The 20,560-nt window shown below is 44.6% G+C and overlaps 1 protein-coding gene across 1 annotated transcript in view; it reads right to left on the bottom strand.

Annotated features, from left to right (window-relative positions):
- PPFIBP1 (PPFIA binding protein 1) overlaps positions 1–20,560 on the bottom strand; it is a 103,237-nt gene that overhangs the window by 44,802 nt on the left and 37,875 nt on the right. The window contains exons 3-4 of the mRNA XM_057370496.1: positions 3,198–3,358; positions 1,135–1,340 (exon numbers count right to left, since the gene is read on the bottom strand). Of these exons, the coding sequence (XP_057226479.1) occupies positions 1,135–1,340; positions 3,198–3,261 (270 nt within the window). The 5' untranslated portion in view covers positions 3,262–3,358. The remainder of the gene's footprint in view (positions 1–1,134; positions 1,341–3,197; positions 3,359–20,560) is intronic.

The following is a 20,560-nucleotide window of genomic DNA, read 5'->3' as shown; positions in this document are numbered from 1 at the left end:
TGATCAGATCCTTCCCAAGAGRTGCAATGCCCACCCTGGGAAGGGACCAGACGATGGTGGCTGCCTGTCCCAACGAACAGCAGCAGCACACAGGGCACACGGAACACAGAGTCACCACAGCGCTGCAGCAGCCCCAGCCTTCACCAGGTCTGGCACACCAATTTCAGCAGCACAGTGTCACCTTGGCCAAAACACAGTRTGTGACACAACAGAACCCGGCCATGGCTGCAGGATGGATCTGACAGAATATGCAGAAGTGTCCACTCGCCGCTGTCACTGTGAGGCTGACTTAAAACCTGAGGCGTGGCCTCTAGAAGCAAGTMTTGATTGCTCCTGCTGGAGCTTCCCCAAAACCTGCACACACCAGGACAGCCATGACACAAACCCTGCCACACACCATGAGCACAAGGACTCTTCCTTGGCTCTGCTCGGAATTCACCAGTCACGGGGCACCTGGAGGCAAAACCAGCAGCTCCTTTGAAAACGATGCTGTTCTAACACACCGTTTTCTAAGTACAACGTTTTATTTCCCAGGGTAGTCTTCAAYCTACACTCAGATAATTGATTTTTTTTGAAAATCCAGTCTTGGGGAAAGAACTATCTTGTCAGTTATATTTCTGTGTATTTTTAAAGTAAGGTGACAAAAACTCATCGATTCACAAAGTGAGAAAATAAGTTTGGTTTGGTATCCAGGTTAAAGGGATGCTGATCTAACACTATTCACTTATGTTATAAATAAGGTAAGGAAGCTCARTAATAACACTGGTCCACACAGAAAAAATACTGCCAAAAATGCTTTTTACTGAAAAGTATTCAAAACAACTTTTTTCCCCCACCTAAGCATCTGATTCTCAGAAAAAAGTCTTTCCCCAGCCCTCTGAGRTGAAACTGCAGTTCCCAAGTCATGTTTGCTCCCTAGATTGAGGCATGGTGGTACATCAAAGACAGGAGAGGCCGACCCACTGCATGAGGCATTTGAGCAACAGCTTCTCCAAAACTCCACAGCAGCATCTCCAAAACAAAATCTCTTCCCTGATACCCACTCCAAGCTTTATAAACAGCTGTGTACAACAGAGCCAGTGTAGCCAACATACAAAATGAGCCAGGCACAGGSAAAACAAGGTGAGACTGTACCATTTGACTTTGGAGCCATTCRATGAGCGCCTCCGCCGTGGAGTCCGGGACCTGGCAGCGCAGCCCCTCCCTCTCGTCCGCTTCCATCATCTCCAGCAAGCCCCGCAAGTCCTCCACGAGGTGCAGCGCCCGCAGGCTCCCCATGAAGGGGGAGGTGGGGGACTGGCAGTCAAAGATGCCATTGGAGTATTCCAGCGCCTTGGAACCTGCAGGGAGCAAAACCACACGGGGTCAGGTACGGGATGAGGGTCGGGCACATCCCGATAAAGGGTGGGGGCTGTTCCTGGGAGCATTTATCCCAATGAAACTCAGCACTGGTGCTCAGGGAGGGAAGCTCCAGCAGGAAGGAGGTGGGCTGGTCCACAGGGGATGGGAATGCCATAACCTGCCCTTGGGGTCAAGGCATGGGCTGGGCTTCTGCTGCCCAGGATGAATTCCAGAGGCAGAAGGTGCTGCCAGGGAAGGAACATCTCTGCCAATGTCTTGAGTCACCCTGCAGGTGCTGAATGGTCCAAGTCACCATCCACTGATGGTGTCCAGAGGAAACCATGCCCTGCGTTTTCCATGCAGGAATATGTTATGCTTCTCCAAGGCACTGGAAATTTTTTAAAATAATAAAGAAAAGGATGAAGATAAATTAAAAGACCAAATAGCTTCTGCACGGGAATAGATTTTGAACCCAGCAATCTGACACGGTAGCACTGACATTTGCATGTTAATAAAGAGAAAAATCTCTMATTTGCATAAACTCACAGGATGCATATTTGACCTACATTAGATGATGCTATATATTAAGTCAGAGAGGAAACTATGAATTTAGGATTAAGGTTGATTTAAGTCAACCTAGCTAATTCCAACTGTAATTCCAGTGCAMTGATTTGTGACCTTAATTCTGTAATTCCTCGTCACAATGAGAYGTGTTCATGACAGACCTTCATTTGTGCTGTCAACTTTTAGAAACTACAAGGATATGCCATATATGCACTAGCATGAACTTTCATTCACCCCATCTGGCAAGCCACAAAAATGCAAATATTCTGCTAAATTTCCATTGAAAACCATAAAGAGAAAAATAACCTCAACAGCACAGGAGCTGATATTYCTTTGTTATACTCCTTTATAGGTCTATTAACAGACATGGGTAAATGAAGTCTGTGGTGACTTAAATCTTCCAACATCACATTTTGTTTTTATATTAAACCTCATGCTGCCATAACCCACTTGGGCTCTTGGAAACACAAATATATGATCGGATCCAAATACCAGTGACTACTTATGGAAATTACTGAAGTCACAGCTTACATGTATTTTTAGAGATCATCATGATCARACTGAATCCCCTTTACATGTGTTCCTGCTATGTGTCCTTAATATCTTCAGGAAAACTGTAGAGAAGAGTTATTGTTCAAAGCATACACAGTGTGATTATTTTTTCCCTTCAGAAAATTGTTTAAGTGGAACTTCTAAAAACTTTATAACTGTGTTGCTATACTTGCGAGGGTATTTTTGACTGTTAATTTCTTGCTCTTTCCCTCCTATGTGTTGGGTATTTGTATTATTTTCTAATTCATTAGACTCAGCTTAAAAGCAGAGGTGGTATTTTTTGTGATGCCTCTCCCTGGGTCATTTACAATTTACAAGTACTTACAAAAAAACCCAAATGTTCAAGGCAGGTCCAAATCAAATGTTTGGACCCAAATAATTTAAATTTTGAAAAAAAATAAGARAGAAGAAAGAAAATTCAATTAATGTTTTAACTTCTCCGAGTTGAGGGAAGTTCAGAGCAGCCCCTATTGTCCTTGACACTCGTGGTGCTCCATGCAAAAGCTGAACTGCATCACTCAGCCACTCCGAGCAGTGTAAGGGTTGGAGTAAACCCCATCCATGGAGCCTGTGAAAATCTCTGCAATCCCTCCACTCCAGTTATTTGTTAACTCTAAGCTATAATGGAAGGCACTAAAAGCAATTCCCAGCAAATCCCCTTCTACGCCTGGAACTCTGTCCTTCCGGTGGGAGAAAGAAGGACCCAAAAAGCAAAACAAACACGTGCCCAAGGTGTTTACCTGCTATAATGCCATCCATCTGCTCCAAGGCTGCAGCGAGCATGTCACTTGCATCACTCATCATCTTCTCTCTTCTCAGGAACAATCACCAGCTACACCATAGGGAGCAGCAAAATGCCGATGGTGTGAGTTGGTCCAGAGTCTCAAGGCTGCAATTTAATCTGCAAAAGAGAATTTAATTTCACTGCATATCCTCATGCAGGCATCACTGTTGTCAGGTCAGCAGGAAGATTGGGGCCATTTGCTGACCTCTGCAAAACCCAGAGGTGTTCACCACCAGGCACAGGCTGGGATCAAGGAATCAAAGCACCACTGTGATGACCCAGTTTCYAGTGGCTCATGGCCTGCTCACCCACAGGTCCACGCCACTGATAGGGCATTCCCAGAACACCTCAGAAATCCCACATGGCACTTCCAGGAAGCTCACACAGAAGACACAGGACTTCTATCACTAAAAAGGAGCTGCAAAACCCAGCAACAAATGTGTGTGTGTGCAGTAATTTTCTCCCCAAGAAATAGAAAAAGAGAAGCCTGACCACTTGCTGAGATTTTTGGGTGTCTGGCAATCTAGAAGGTCTAGCCATGGAACTGTTAGCCTCCAGGCAGGATATCTCAGATGCCCATGACTCACTGGATGTAGTGTACATRCACAGACTATCCCAGCTCTGAGTTTAGCAGATTCCCATCACAACACTGCAATCTGATCCCACTCTCAAACTTYTACAAGCCAGATGTGGTCTCCAAAAGAGTATTTCCAGCAGTCTGGAAAAGCGAGCCTGCCCAACATGCTGCCCACAGGTGAACTCATAGACCAGAAATCCTGGTGGGCTACAAGTTAATTTAAACAGGTGCTCAGGAACTTGGCTGAAGGGGAGCTGCAGGGGTCAGAGGCATTCCCAATCCCTCCAGCCCAGCACAATGGATGCACAAACCACCAACAYAGCCCAGATTGCCTTGGCTTTAATCTAATACACATGAGACTGCTTCTGCTATAAATACAGCTAGGGAATAACGCTAAACAAACACCAGGAAGGAAAACTCACTTTAACCTCTGCATGCCCTGCCATTTGGTTTCTGTATTAGGCTGCACTACTGCTGACATTTGCCCCAGCTTGAGCAATTAAGAAAGTAGTTCRTAGTATCTCTGGCTTAAGTCCTGGAAAAGTCCTGTCTACTAATAAACAAACCTAAGCAAAAATCCCTGTTGTAAACTGATTTTGCCCTCCTACAAGTCACCTTATTGGTCTGATCCAGCYGGGAAGTAGCTCTCTTATTGGAGGCTGCCAGCCAGCTTTGCTGAAATGCTATCCTTAAAATGCCAACAAACATTTCATCTTCCACAACAATATTTTTATTACATGAAGTAGGCCCAAACACAAAGGTAACCTCTGAATGATAGCACAAATTCTGCTGTACTTTTGGCAAATGCCTGGTTTTATTACGTGGTTGTCAGAGTCATAAAAATCAAGAGAGCTTTTAACACTCAAAATACTTGTAAGTGATGATGCTACAAATCTTCAAAAATGCAGTAGTATCATAACTGAAGACTTTCAGCCTTCAAGAAGGAACCCCCCAGCTTTAAATACCATGTAAACATTCAGCCTCAATCAGTATAATAGCTGCCATAAAATGCAGATCCTACAAGACAAATGGTTCAGTGCCTCCGCATCTGATAAAAATGAGCAGAAAATGCAGGTTTTGCACACACATTCACTAGGGCAACACTGAAGACAGACKCTTTTTTCCTGTTTAAGATTTCCTGGCTCTGATATCAAGTCCTGCTCAAATATGGGTGTCTATGAAGGCAGAGTGTGAACAATCTGCTGTGGATTTCCCTCAAAGGGCAAAGAACACATGAGAAAGCCTGGGGCTTCTTCAGCCCCAGGCAAAACACTGATTCCTCACAGCTCTAAGTGGGAAAAGACCAACAGCACAAAGCAAYCACAAACCCACAGCAGCCAATCCATGTTTGGGAATCAGAAGTGCACGTGAGCTTTCCCAAGTGCACAAACCTCATGGGGYGAGCCAGTAAAGCAGACAGAGGCAGGCTCTTCTCTGTGGTGCCCAGTGACACGGCAAGAGGCAATGGGCACACATTAAAACACAGGGAAGTTAGCTTCAGACTTAATAAGAGGGGAGGAAAAAAAAGGCTAAATAAAAAGAAATACTTTTAAAGCTTTTTTACTACAAGGACTGCAAGCAATGGGAAAGGTTGCCCTTTTGGGATCTCCAGCCTTGGAGTTACTCACAGCGCAGCTGGACCTACATGGCACAGCCTCTCCTCCAGCATGGCATCCCTGATTTGGGCAGGGCAGGGCTGGAAACCTCCAATGGTGCCTTCCCACCTCAGCATCAGCAAGTTCAGTGCAGCTCATGATCAAGCACTGAACATAGTACCGGAGGCTGGCAGGAAAAGCCTATGCAGGCTAAAAACACACAAAAGAACAGAGTGTTCCCTAATCACATTTGTTCACAGTGCACCCCTTGATTCTCACCTTCTGGCTAGGAAAAGCATGAACTGGGGACAAGGAACTGCTAATTAGTACTTGCACAAGAAAGCCATGGCTTGTGGGCACAGAAAAAGCACCATCCTTGCACTTCATCGAGCTACAACCACCCCCCGTGTCTGCAAAAAGCACTCCCTGCTTTTCCTAAACAATGGATTTTTCCATGGGTGTCAGAAATCCCTAAGAAACCTCTACTGATGGGAGCAGACAGTGGTACCAACAGCATCCAAGAGATTTCCAGGTAACCTGGCTCTGCCTCCAAGGAAAGACACATTGGTTTGCACAGAGTTTCCTCCACTGCCACTCCCAAAGGAGCTGTGYTGCTGGGAGCAGAAGGGAGAAATTTTAAGAAAAAACTTGCTGAAGAAAGACCCTGCACACACACACACCTCCAAAAACCCTTCCACCACCCATGAAGCATCTGTTAGCAGCCTGACCAAGCCCACAACTGAGAAACTTGGAGAGGTGAAATGAAAAAGAACTAAAAGCCCCYGAGCTGAACAGCTGGGGATGACGCAACAAAATCTCATTTCCCTGGTTATTTGGTCCTAAAAGTGGTCATTGAAAACTAGCCTGGAACAGCACATCCTGCTCTGGCCACCTTCCCAGCACAGTGCAGCACATCCAGCAGTCAGGAAGTAAAATTGCTGTGATAGAAAAATAATATTGGAAGTATTCTTCCCTAGCAAAGGCGTAGAACTGTTTTTGGTCTTTGCACAACCATCAGCAGCACGTGGGGGAAGGGTGGGCAGGGGGCAAAGAGGACCTCACCCCAGGGGAGCAAAGGACCAAACTGCATGGAACCAGAAAAGACAACAAACCCCAGGAGGAACAGGGTGGAAAGGGGAGGTGCAGAGGGAGCCAAAGAAACACAAATCAGCAATCAACAGCCCTCTGTGAACTACAGAAAAGAGGACAACAGTAAAACACCAGCAGATTAATCCCCATGCCTACTCAGGAGCACCCTCTGACTTCACAAACTTGGAGAGAAGCCTCAGCTGGCCACTGATGCAGCACAGCTTTTCCAATATGTATGTTCCACTCTTCACTCTGTCCTCTTTATGGCTTTGGTCTAATATAAATAAAAACYAAGACAAGACTCAAGGCTTTGGGGTTTTTTCCTCTTGGCAGCAATGAAGGAAAACCACACAGGTAACATAAACAAAAATCCATCTCAAAAGAGTGCAATAGAGCTCCTTAGGAAAATAATGAATAGCTAATGATGACAAGCAGTTTAAATTCCCTTCATCCACAAAAGCAGGAGGGGAAAAAAATCATCATTTTAATGCAGATGGAACTATGGTATGGCAGATGAATGAGATATTGTGGAGCACACAGGAGACAGAGARGCAGATACATGAAATCCACCCCCGGCATAACGTCACTGACAACACACCTGAGGGGAAAGTACTGACAGTGCCCTGCCTGACAGACTATTTAAAATAAGTTTTCTCTTGCTTTCCAAGAAAATGACAACACTTACCTTCCTGTGTTCACAACCTGTGCCAGGTGGGACATGGGGGGTTGTTTTTACTGAAGCAGATCCCCCTTTTAGAGCTCCCAGCTGAATACCTTGCTCATGCCGACAAGAACAAGCATCGCTTTGTCAAGCCCTTATTTACAGCCCACCATTACAAAAGAAAAAACCAAAACAAAACAAATACAGCTCTCTCCACTATCATTTATGATTAATCATAYCACTAGCTGGCATTTCTAGCACATCCCTGGCTGGAATAGAGAAGACATCATTTGGTCTTGTTAAATGTCCCTTCCTCTGATTTGAAYGCACCAGCCGGTTGCTAGGGCTGTGCTGCTCACTTTTCAGTAGGTGGAGATTTTTTATTTTTATTTTTGAATGACATACAAACCCTCTGGCTACAGCGCTGGTGAAGACGTATTCGAAACGGCTTACAGAGAAAACAAAATGCTGCCCTGCAAATAAATACAAGGAAAGCTGGATAAAAAAACACAACAAGGGGCTCTGTGAGTGGAACTGCAGTCTGTTGGATGCAAACGGGAAAGCTGCCTGGATATGGACTTAAAAATCTGATATTTAATTAAGATGGCAGACTTCAAAAGAGAAGGGGGGAAAAAAGCACTTAAGCATTTTACATATGTAGGAAATTACAGTTTTCCCACCCAGAGGCGGCCTCTTTTCCAGATCAAACAGCATACACAGAGGCAGCAAGGGGCAAGGTCTTGAAGCCCATTTTTTTGTTATTTTAGGGGTGGTCTTATTCTGCCTGTCCACCTGCAAAACACAGCACGCTTTAAAGCCCAGAGGTTTGCAGAGTTAAAGACAATCRGCTGCCTTCTGGCAGGTCTGAAGGCTCAGAAGACACACTGTGCCCTGGATGTCACCATCTGAGGAAGGGAGGGCTGGCCTTCTGTCCTGCTACCTTCCTCTTTGTGCACATGAGCTGCAAATGGTCAGCGCTGGGAAATAAAGCATCAGCTACAGATTATTTTTATGACATGATGCAATAAGATAGATGACTTAAGATTCCCAGCTCCCCCATTCACACATAGCACTCCTTAAGCCAGGAAATTTTGATACACAGAAATTAAAAACCTTGATTAGGGGTTGTTTCTGAGAGCTGTTGAGAGTCAGAAAGGATCCCCAAGAGCTGGCTGTTACCCCAGAGAAGTCTACCATGAAAATAAAATGAAAAAGCTAAAAAGTTGCAGTCATCTCTTCTGGGGAGGTGGAGGAAAAGAACCTGTTCCACAGCAAAAGTAAGACCCTAAATRCTGTCAAAATTTGTGTGCTGCACTCTCAGTGCTACATGCACCAGATGACTGCACGAGAGGTCAAAAGGAACCTTCTGAATTCATCCCTCTTGCCGCACTACACTAAAACAACACATCCCTAGCAGTTAATTTTTACAAAATAAAGCTCTATTTCATGAAGGCAAATGCCATTTCAGACACATCTATTTCTGCTTTTCCTGGCAGGCCAGAAGAGAAACACAAACACACAGAGACTTATTTACAAAATACATTTCAATCACAATTACCAACAGTTTCAAATGAATTCAATCCAGATCCCTGGCACAGTTTCTCATGGGATGTTTTGAAGATGCTCAGCTACAGTGCCACCAGTCAGCAGCAGTTTAACACTTACTAATGAATATATTCGGGTAATTTACACTTGGCATCATTAACATTTCTTCTAATGTAAATGATGACTCCATTTCATTCCTTCCAAGCCTAGAAGAAGAAACTAAAAAATAAAATGGATCCTAGTTGAATATATTGCTCTGGTGCTTTGCAAGAAWAGGACAAATGAAATTTTAAAAGTCAAATTAGGAAATGCTGGAAATACCTTAATGAGAACAATATAGAGAATTATCTTAGTTTGAGGTGGGRACAGGAATCTAGTAAGGTCTCAAATATGCTTTTGCCAAGTAATTCAGACTTTGCCCCCCTTATCCAAGATCACCATTTGGAGCCAGGTGCATCCAAAAAATTATTATGGATAAAAACAACCCAACTGTTGGCAAAGGCTTACTTTAAACTGATACTGTCTATTTATTTTTATAATCTATAAATAAAATTCTTTTTTAATTTGCTGAGCTCTAGTCAATGACATCAAAGCAATACTGCTCTCCTGTTACGCAGGACTACAAAAAAAGCAGCAAATGTCCCTTTGTTCCCTAARTCTAGATCCTTTCTTTGTTCCCTRAATTTCATTATTTCTTTATTATACAACAAACACTGTTTATTTTCTTTAACTGATAAAAATGAATGGAAGCTCACTGAGGATAAAAGCCCATCCCACAGTACATAAGAAACATCTGGAGATAAAAGGTTTCAAGCTGTAGAAATTAACTTTAAAGTACTTTAAGAGCATAAAATACAGAAGTCCTTCCAAAATGTAAATGTTTATACCTAGGAAAAATGTACCTCAAATCACAAAACTTTTACTACTAACCAGCTGAGTCTTCTGCACTTTGCCTTAAAYTTTTTTAAATGCTCTGGTTGTAAATCAAAAGCTAAGCCTCGACAAGATAAGCATCCTTGAGATCCTTTGACAGAGATGCATAGACAGCAAATAGCTTATACAAACACCCGAAGTCTCTGAGTCAAGGTTTATGGCTTAGATTCACATCCAATTACAAAACAAACCCTTTATTTGGGTCTGCAGCACTGAAATACTCTGGTTGCTTATCTCTGCTGCCCTATTCTCCAGCAGCTCTTTTGTTGTTGTTGTTGCAATTGAAAGGAAATTTAAAAASGTGGGTTTTACAGTGACAGATGTTGCCTGGTGATGCCCCAGCAGCTCTCTGAGTGCTGGGTGACAGGGTGACAGCTCCTCACCTGCACAGCAGCTCTGTGATGCTACCACCTGTCTGCAAACCCTCTTCAGACTCACTTTCACTCTCTTCTCACAAGCAATCCGAGGTCAAAAGAAGTCTTGTAAAAAAAACCAAAACAAACAAAAAACCTCCTGCACAGACCACCTCAGGCTGTTCTGTTTTACTGGTTAACTGTTTAGTAGTCTTCAATTTCTCACCTCAGAGAGCCTGAGAACCAACACATTATTTTCTCCCTTGTTTTGCTTGGGTCCACTGATTAGAAAAACAAATGAGATATTCATCCCTGACTCCAAGGCTGCTAATGCAAGCAAGGAAATGCCTCACATTCCCCAGCAACATGTTACTGACATGCTATGGCCACACAGGCTACAAAACAAAAGGGCACTGTTGGGTGACAGGCCAAAAGGTAGCTCTTGAAAATACCTTMAAACCCCCCAAATCCTGAGCACTAACCCACATTTAGATACAATTTCATGGCTCATGCTACTTTCTTTCAATAAACTGGATCCAAAGACAAAATTCACAAGATTCCAGATTTGAAAGGGTTTGGCTCTAGATTTTGCCCATAAATAAATAAAATCTATTTAGCCTGAATAGTGTTTTAAGTGCCTGTGGAAAACAACCAAAAATTCCAATGCCCTGTAATTTTGCAGCATCTACTGCTACACATGGTCAATCTGTGTACACATTGCATCCTTCCCCTTCTGTCTCTGATTTTGCTATCTTAATATTTATCTTCCAGGAGAGATACGTAAAACAAGAGTGTGATATCTGAAGCACAGGTTTATGTGTGAGGACACTTTTGTTTTTCAAAGACTGATGATCTCTAAGAACCTGAGGCTGCCAGTACTACCACTGCACCTCTGACAAAAAAAATGATTTGCCATCTAAAATCTCCTGACGTTTTAAAAATTATGCAGGGTAAAATTCAACTTGGTTAACACCAACCAGTGTTGGTTTTTTTTTTTTTTTTTGCCATGTAATACAGTGGGACTGATTTTTACGAAGTAAAAAACAGGTGGAAAGTGAAAAACAATAAATTGTATGCCAATTTTCCCTATGATTTTCTTTTTTTTCCTCAAAAAATTGTGGACCTCTTCATCTTCTCCTAAACTAAAGCCTTTTGTCAAYATCTCACACTGGAGCTTTGCCAACAGCCATTGTTTAGGTAGCGCAATTGGGAATCTCAGAGTCCACATCAAGATCACGGAGGCAGCACGTGGACTTTAATCACTGTTAAAAATGGACATTCTAACTTTTGACATTCCTGAAATAGTTGATGTGGGCTCAAAACACAGACTTCAAATTTTGAATTAGTTCTCAGCTTTGAAAAGGTACAAGCGGTTCATGGGCAAAACACACTGAAATGTATGTTTGTTCTCCTCAAACGGTGACCTCTGATGTGTGATAACTGCAGTGTGTGTTACCCCACAGCCAGCCAGAGCTGCCACAGACMCTGCAGAGCAAGGAAATGCCTCTTGCCTTGCAATGTGGCTCTGCTGGGATGCTCTCCCTCATCCCATCAGGACCATCCYCTCCTCGCTCTGGGACACAGCCTGTACTGGCTGCCCAGCTCCAGAGCCACCCGATGCCAGGGGAAAGAAGAGGCACACACAAGGCACTTTCCCAGCACTGCCTATCCCRCCCTTTCTCTCAACCACTTCTCCTCCCCACCTCCCTTCTGCTGTCCCTAGGGAAAGCACAGCCCCAGGCATTTCAGTAACGCTGRAGTAAGCAAACTTTTTTTATTCTTTTTTATTTTCAGCCAGGGAACAGAGTGTTGTTGATTTTGCTTTGCTTTTTCAACACCAAAGTCCCAGTGCCAAGAGATGAAGGACAAAAGCTGTGTGCTCTCAGCTCCAAGAAAGGGCCTTTCTCTTCCCAAATGCTGCACTGGTGAATGGCAAGCAAACAAATCCCAAAAACCCCACTACTACTACAGTGCAGCTTTATGGAACCATGTGCTGCTCACACCATTGCTTGGCTGGGGAKCCATGTCCTGCCTACCCTTGGGCCAGCTTTGCTCCTCAGCACAGAGGCAGTTTAGCAGCTAGGACACAGGAATCAGCTCTTTTGCTGCTCATTCCTTTCTCCTGAAAGCTTACAGATGCTTCTTCAAGGTAGAGATGTTTTCCTCTCCATCCCATCTCAACCTCTCTTCCTCTTGCACGGCTGACACCACCTGACCATCCCTTGCAGAAAGATGTTYTCAGAACTGGTGCCCTGCAGCTTCCAGCATCACCCAGGGCTAAAAAACTCCACAGAGCAGGGGCTGAGCTGTGCCTGAGGCTCAGAGGAGCTCACCAAAGACATCAGTGCTAGGGGAATGGAAACAATGCTGGGGTGCGCTGGAGGGCTACCTGGGTAAGGATAATATGTTCATGGGTGGTACTGAAGGGTAGCAGGGCTTCACCAGCAAGGGAGAGGGAGGCAGCAGATCAGCAGCAAGYCAGAGCTGTGGCCCGTGCATGAACAGAGCTTTAAACAGCTCCCAGCCCCAGTGTCTCTCTGGCTTCTGCAGCAGGAAGAGGAAAGAAGCTGTGGGGAAAAGGGGCGAAAGAGAAGAAATCTTGCTGCTGCCTCTCCAGTAGGAGAGAAAGGTCTAGGGATGGCAGGGAGCAGCCACTCTCCATCCCATGGCCAATCCTCTGGGGATGTATACGAGGGGGGAATATCCCACCCCTCGCCCCATCAGCAAGATGAGCAGAAAGCGCTGGCTTTGCAACTGAGGAAGATGCAGCTCATGAGATGAAGACAAATCTTAGCACTCAGAAACTTAAAACACACTTGCATCAAGACCTGTCTGATGGCCAGCTGGGGTAGAACTGCAGCTGGGGCAAACCTACCYGGATTTCTGTGGGATAACAAGGTATTGAGACTGAGGTTCCTTACTACAGATATTCTAAGTGTGAAATGATTGTTTTTTATTATACAGAACAATGAAAAAGGCCTGTTTCTTTAGATACAGCAATAAATTTTGTTTTATTACTTGACCTTGCCAACAGTGAGCTGCCTTTAGCAGACAGGGCTATAGCACATTAAAATAGAGAAAAAGATMATTTTTAAGAGCAGCTTACAAGAAAGTTTACAGCCCAATTTCAGCAGTTCAGTATGAATATACCTATAAATCACCTGGTTTGGGTATCCAGAGCAGTCTAATTGAAGCAAGGGGCTACCTTCTTTGCAGGCACAGGATCCACAGCGGATGGGTKAGCACACACCACCAGTGGGGCCACGATCCAAGTCAACAAGTCTGAAGCAAACTTAGGTGTGGCTAAATCACAACAACAATAATGGAGAAATACCATCACATGCTAGAGCTGAACTGCCCTTCTCCATTACTAAGTACCTGCCACATGTTTAAGCCAGCCAGGTCTGCAGACTCTTCTGGAAAGCCAGTTTTACCTCATAAACTCACTCAAAACTCCACATCTTCCAGAGGAGTCCTTCTGCCAGGATATTAGTTTTCATTAAGAAAGAACAGCATTATTGAGGCACATGGTTGCTGAAGGAAGTTTTGTGATCTACAAATATCCTGAAAGTTTGAACACAGAAAGGCCCTTATTTGACATGAAATACAGTAAGGCATAGAAGGGAAGRAAGGCATGGGGAAGTAAGATCACCTGACTTTTTTTTTTTTAAAGTCTGTAATAGAGAAAAAAAAATCTTAGACTACTTAACTGTTTCCCTTCCCTCAACCAACAGATCTAATTAAAATAAACCTTCAAAAACAATGTTAGAAAAATAATATTTTGTGATGTTTTTATTAAAACACTGAATAAATTCAAAGACATTTTTATGACTTAAAAGACCAAAAACAACCTCACTGTCATTTCAAAGTTGTATCGGGACAAAGTGGCTCTTGTGTAACTTCATCATTTTCTAACTTTCCACAGTTCCACTGTAAGAAATGACAGCAAGGATGGAATAATACATGTAGGATTAAAAGCTCCCAAGCCCATTATTTATACACATCTAATTAGCTCCTCCTGCACACAACACACACCCCTTGAGCACTGGGAACTGGAAATATAATTCCTGCAATTAAAAACTTCAATGCCAGAATCCTTGTCTGCCAAAAGGAAAAACAACAACCACTCTCTTCCAGCCCAGCTGGGCATGTTTGTACAGGAGTGGATGCCCAACCCTAAAACAAAGCTCAGCTCCAAGACCTGAACTCTCCCAAAGTTCAAGGTATTTATTAGAAACCTGTAATCCAGCACCAAGGACCACCTTGGACTCCACTYCAGCAGCACAAATCAGGAGTTTGGGGAGTTTAACACACTGTGGTTTTGTTTGGCCATATCAGAGTTCTCTGCTGATCACAGGATAACAGTGCTGATCACGTCTCACTCTGTAAGAGCCTTCTGCTTTGGTTTTCCCCTCAGAAACCATGCTAATATTTACTGTGTCAGGGACACAGCGCAGACAGACGGGTGAAGGACCACTCGCCTGCCATGATGTGAGACCAAAACTAGCACAGAACAGTTCAAGGCATGCCAACACTTATAAAGACTTGGATACATTAATGACCTTCAATATTTCCATACAAATCTTCCTCTGAATACATAATCTCAAGATAAAACTTCAAAAACCTTGAGGGATCAGATACCCTTACAATGTTACATTTCTTTGAAGTACTTTTCCTTTGTATTTCAATCACACTTCAAAGTTTTCCTACTTACGTACAAATCGAATTAGACATCTGATGCTAAAAGAAGGAGACACTAAAAGTATCTGACACTTTCCCAACCTTTGGGGGCGGTGGGGTAAGAGTCAGTCTTGTAGAAAGAAAGGTATRTATTAACCATAGGCTGATTTTCATAATACCAACTGGCCAAGGAGGTGTTCTTCATGTATCAAAGGTCAGACAGAACCAGGGTACASCTCCAGTCCCACCTGTGGCAGAAGATCCTGATCCCAAAGAACAACACAGGTTTAACCTATAGGATGCAAACTGACTTGTTGCCATCAAGAGGCAATTTGTGATTAATGGAAGTGCCCAGGCATGAAGGCAACAGGAAGGAGGAGGATGCTCCAGGGACAAAAACAAGGTTCACCAGCACTGACAAGGCCTTTATGTGGTTTAATTGGGATGAGCTGGTCATCTTGAATGGCTTTCTTGAGAGGCAAAGGGAGAAACTCAACCTAACTCCCAAACACTGCAAAAGTTGCCAGGGAAAGGGATAGGAGGTGGCTGGCCAGATGCACCAGGTTTTGGGCTTCAATCAAAGAATCTTTCTTGACCCATTTAAAAAAAAAAAAAAAAAAGTGATCCTAAAACTGGGATCTATTACCATGCCAAAAAAATCCCCACAGAAAACCAACCAGAAAAATGTAAAACCCCCCCTCAAATAACAGCAGTAAAGAAATCATTGTATTTTCTCATCACGAACTAGCAGCTTCCTCAGCAACCATGTGAACACCTGGGGCCAAATCCTTTGTGGTATACATGTGGAGTTACCTGGAGATAATCCTGAATGTTCTCAAGCACTAAATATGTTTTAAAATGTTGATTCTTGCTTCATATATTACAGATCTAAAAAAATAACTATTTAAAACTATTGCCTCCTGTACTTCCCTTTTTGGGGCTGAGTATTTTCCATGTGTTTACTGAGCTGTCACTGCAGGGATGGTTTCTGGGAAGTTATATTTAGATCTAAAGGACTAAAGACATTTTTTCCCTGGCTAAAGTTAGGAAGGGATCCTCCCTTAGAGGAGGATCTTACACTAACTCTGTTGAACACAGAAAAGCACTGAGACAAGTCTAGTTTGGGCTTGCAGAAGACACTGGCGATGCCAAGGCCTCAGCCACGATGATCTTGCTGATTAAAATGGGAAAAATAAATCAAAAACTGGCATGAATGTTTACTTTACATATACAATAGAACTAAAATTTCATCCCTCTTTAGGAAAGAAACATGGCTTATTTCAGGATGTAAACTGTCACACATCTTCAAGGAGGGCTCCTGTCATAGTACAGCTCCTCTCAGGGACAGCTCAACATTTGTTTATCACTTCAGGGGAAACGGGCTGCAGCAGGGGCATTTTGGCAGCTCTGCAGGGTTGCCACTTCAATCACTCAACAGAAATGGGGACAGCTCRACATCACAAGGACACTGAACCATCACAGAAAGGTCTATTACCACACCCATCCCTCCAGCAGCGCTACAAAACCGCTTTGGTCACCACCCTCCTTTTACAGCACCAAAATGCCTCTTACCTACATGGATCCATCACTTCAAGTTTTGCTGGTAAGACATCGCTACCACGGTGATTTACCTCAGAAAGGTTCAGGTCTTGTTAATAAACTCTGTTATTTTTGCAAATGAATTCCTATCATAGAATCACAGAATGGTTTGGGTTGGAAGGGACCTCAAAACCCATCCAGTTCCAKCCCCTGCCATGRGCAGGGWCACCTTCCACTRTCCCAGRTTGCTCAGAGCCCCATCCAACCTGGCCTGGAACACWGCCAGGAATGGAGCAGCCACAGCTTCTCTGGGAAACCTGTGCCAGGGCTTCTCCACTCTCATGGGGAACAGTTTCTTCCTCATATCCAATCCAAACCTCCTCTCTGTCAGTGTGAAGCCATTCCCCCTTGTCCTGTCACTCCAGGCCCTTATCAAGAGTCTCTCTCCATCTTTCCTGTGGGCTCCCTTCAGGCACTGCAAGGCCACAGTGAGGTCACCCCAAAGCCTTCTCTTCTCCAGGTGAACAATCCCAACTCTCTCAGCCTTTCCTCCCAGCAGAGCTGCTCCATCCCTCTGATCCCCTCGGTGTCCCTGCTCTGGACTGGCTCCAGCAGCTCCCTGTCCTTGCTGTGCTGGGCCCAGGGCTGGATGCAGCTCTGCAGGGGGGGCTCAGCAGAGCAGAGGGGCAGAATCCCCCCCTGTCCTGGTGCCCACGGGGCTCTGGGTGCAGCCCAGGATGTCCCTCCACACGAGTGTGCTCGCTCCTGGTACACTACAGCTCTGGAAGTAGTGAAATACCTTGGAAATCCTGCACTACTGAAGTGTTACTTGGTGTGTTTCAGCCAAGTCCAAAAAGCCAGACTACAGGAAAGAACTGCTTAGAATCTACAACACAAAGACTTCTCTAGGATAAATTTTTAAGACCAATCACTGCAGCTGAGTTGGCACACTGCTCAAGTTGGCACAGCTGGGGCTCCKGCAATTCACCAGAGACTTCACAAAATCRCAGAATATKCTGAGTTGGAAGGGACCCATGAGGATCACCAAGAGGAAGAGCCGGGACAGACACTCATCTCTTCTCTCTGGTGACCARGGACACGACCCAAGGGAGCAGCATGGATCTGTGTCAGGAGGCTTAGGCTGGGGATTTTAGAAGTACATTCAGAAAAAAAGGGGAAAAAAAAGCCAGAATAGGTATCTCTGTGTGGTAACAAGCAGAGATCTCTCACAGAGGAAGTATCCGAATCATGCAGTTGGATTTGGGGATTTAGTTTTTGCCCTTTATTTAAAGTTTTTGGCAGCTCTAAACAGCAGGTTTTTGTTTCCTGCAAATGTCTCAAGGATCATAAAAGCATTCAGGCCTCTCCTACTATTTTAATGAAATATCAGTTCCTGCTCCTCTACTTGACTTGCAGGCGAAATCTGCCATTTTAAGGAGATAATCTTAAGCAGCTTTCTGAGAAATGTCAMGAATACTAAATTTCCATTTCTGTGCTCTGGTTTGGGGTGGGGTTTTTTTTCCCCTCTCCCGTAACAGTCTATTTAAATTGTTTTTAAAAAGAAAATGGAGCACTGCCCAAGATATAGTAGCATGATGTGCTGTATTTTACAGATTGCAAGATCTTAATCAATACTGTCAGCTAATTAAAAACCTTCCAAAAAGTAGGGTTTTAATTCCCTATCACATTATTGTGTCTCAAAAATCAAGACTTAGGAAAATAACACGAACAAGGCAACTACTTCCACGGCATCTTGTTTTTCTAAATCAAGTCTTGCTGTCAATGGAACAAGAGCTGATGTCCAGTCACACTGCTGACCACTGATGAGGAGTGGAAGGAAGTGATTTAGCACAAGTGTAAACTTGGCAGGGAAGAAAGAGGTGTGAGTAAAGTGGCTGGGATGTCTCTAATGGCAGCCTGCTGAGTACACAGGTAATGAATCCAGCCTGATCCRACCATGCACCTGGGGGCTGGGGAAGGAGACATTCAGCACTGACTTCACAGTGAGTGACAGTGACCAGAGGGCAGCGCTCGGGCTACCTGGGCTGTCCGGGGAGCTTACAGGGGAAGGAGGAAAATCGACAGATCCTGGGACAGAGGACTTTTTCAGGTCTGAAACCAATACTGAGAAGCCAGACCATGGCCAGACAGCTGCAATCCTCCTTCCAGCCACAGCAAACAATTCCTCATGGCTGCTGGTGAGTCCCCAYGCCACAGGCACTCTGCAGGCTGTATTCAGCCGTGGTTCTGGAAGCTAAGACCACCTGCTCTGTACTCTAAARTCACCTCAATCTCTGGCAACCCTGCCCAAAATGTTCTCCTGCTACTATGGCACTGCAGGCCAAGGCAGAAAACTTCCATCTAAGGTGAGGTCAACAATTTTGAACTTGTACATCGTAGTGTGCCAATAATTTCTGTAAAACAGCCATTCTTTTCCTAATTCCAGCTGCCAAACTCAAGAGAGCTAACCTGACTGAATACAGACATGAGGGTGAAGTAAATTGGGCATTGAATCAAAAGAAGCAGCTTAGCTAAACCAGTCACCCTGAAGGGCTTAGGTTAAAAGTTGCTCACCTGAGCTGGGGCTCCTATTGCTCTGGTCTTCACRGCTGTTTTAAGGGGTGAGCCTACCCAGGTAGAGCACACATTCAACTTAGTGCAAAATTCTCATCAGTGGGAACTTCTCACTTGTGGGAACTTTGTACCAGTGAGGAAAAAAGACAGCACTCTACGTGGCAATAGCATCCAGGAATCTGAAGCAGCTCCACACTGCTGCTAAAGCCAAGCTCAGTGCAAGTGGATATTCAACTTGCACCTGAGCAAATTTTACCTCATGAACAATCAATGCCGTACCCCTCTGCAGATTTCAAAAATCTCATTTCAAATCCTTTACAACTGGCCTCACTATGGTGGAGAAAAGAGTCAACTGCTATTTCTCATTGACACTAGAATATAATAGCATTCTCCTGGAGTCAGAAAATACCAAGTAACAACAGAAAAAGAGAAACACACCCAGCATACATGTCAGAACACACAGGGCACCACAAGGACGTCTGCGATATCTCTGCATCAGCAGCCTGTTCCTTGGCAGCTTCTCATCAAGAACTGCGACCCAGCCTGGTGCTCCTTGGCTTGCAAGACCTGACAAGATCCCAAGATGCCGGTGTGGCTGTGGGCCAGCAACCTGGTGCTCCAGGGAGCCACATGCAAATGTCTAATGAGGGTAACATGACCACACACGTTTCCTTTCCTGCTGTAATGCCAGCAAGGCTCCAAACTCCTCCTGGATAACACAGGAGATAACTGAGCTGTATCCCAGTGCTCCCCAGGGTGGATCACGGAATTCGCTATGGCTGTCACAACACTGTAAATTATACACAGCACACACCCTTACCAACACAAACCTCAGAGCTGTCTCTGTGTTCTGTGGCAGCAGAGATTAACAGATGCTGACAAGTGATCAGATAGGGGAAGCATTAGAGGAGACAGACRCAGCCCATTACTACTGTTTGTTGTGTACCTACACGGTTTCTCGCTGTCAGAACTGACTGCACTCAGTTTCTCCTGATGGAGCAATGTTGTTGGGCTTCCCTTTCCCATCCTCCCAACAGGCAGCTATTTCAGTTGTCCAAAGCAGCTCTGCCCCCTACATTTAGTGACAGGGGGATTATCACTGGCTGACAACACTCTGCTGAACAGGAAAACACACCTTAATATCACACCCAGGCACCAAGAAACCCCTTGGCACCCGGCATCTGATCCAGAGGAGTGCCTGCAGGARCTATCCAGAGCACACAACACCACATTCATGCTGGACTATGTACATCACTCCTCCTAATTGCCTGCCCAGAGCACTGCAGCACAGCGAGCAGAGATTCACAGAGATGGTGCGAATGGCAGCACAGCTGCAAAGAAGGTCCCTAAGGGAAATGATGAGATAGGCTATAGAGGAGTGGGAATATGCAAGTGTAGCTGCTCTGGACACTCACAGGCTGCAAAGGTGTTAAATTTATACACAACACRTCCTCTTGATAACAAAAACATGAGAAGGTTTCACACAGATCTCATAGCAGCCTTCCAGTATCTGAAGGGGGCATGCAAGGAAGCTGGAGAGGGAGTCTTCATTAGGAACTGGAGTGACAGGACAAGGGGGAATGGATTCACACTGACAGCAGGGAGCTTTAGATTGGATATTAGAAAGAAATTCTTCCCCGTGAGGATGGTGAGGCCYTGGCACAGGTTGCCCAGAGAAGCTGTGGCTGCCCCATCCCTGGCAGTGTCCAAGGCCAGGTTGGATGTGCTATGAGAATCCTGGGATAGTGGAAGGTGTCCCTGCCCATGGCAGGA

The sequence above is a fragment of the Malurus melanocephalus genome, unplaced genomic scaffold, assembly GCF_030028575.1.
Source record: "Malurus melanocephalus ecotype Western Australia unplaced genomic scaffold, MMel_1.1 scaffold_128, whole genome shotgun sequence".
NCBI classification, from domain to species: domain Eukaryota; kingdom Metazoa; phylum Chordata; class Aves; order Passeriformes; family Maluridae; genus Malurus; species Malurus melanocephalus.
Note: the sequence above shows the minus strand (reverse complement) of the source record. Positions and strands in the feature narration are given on the sequence as shown.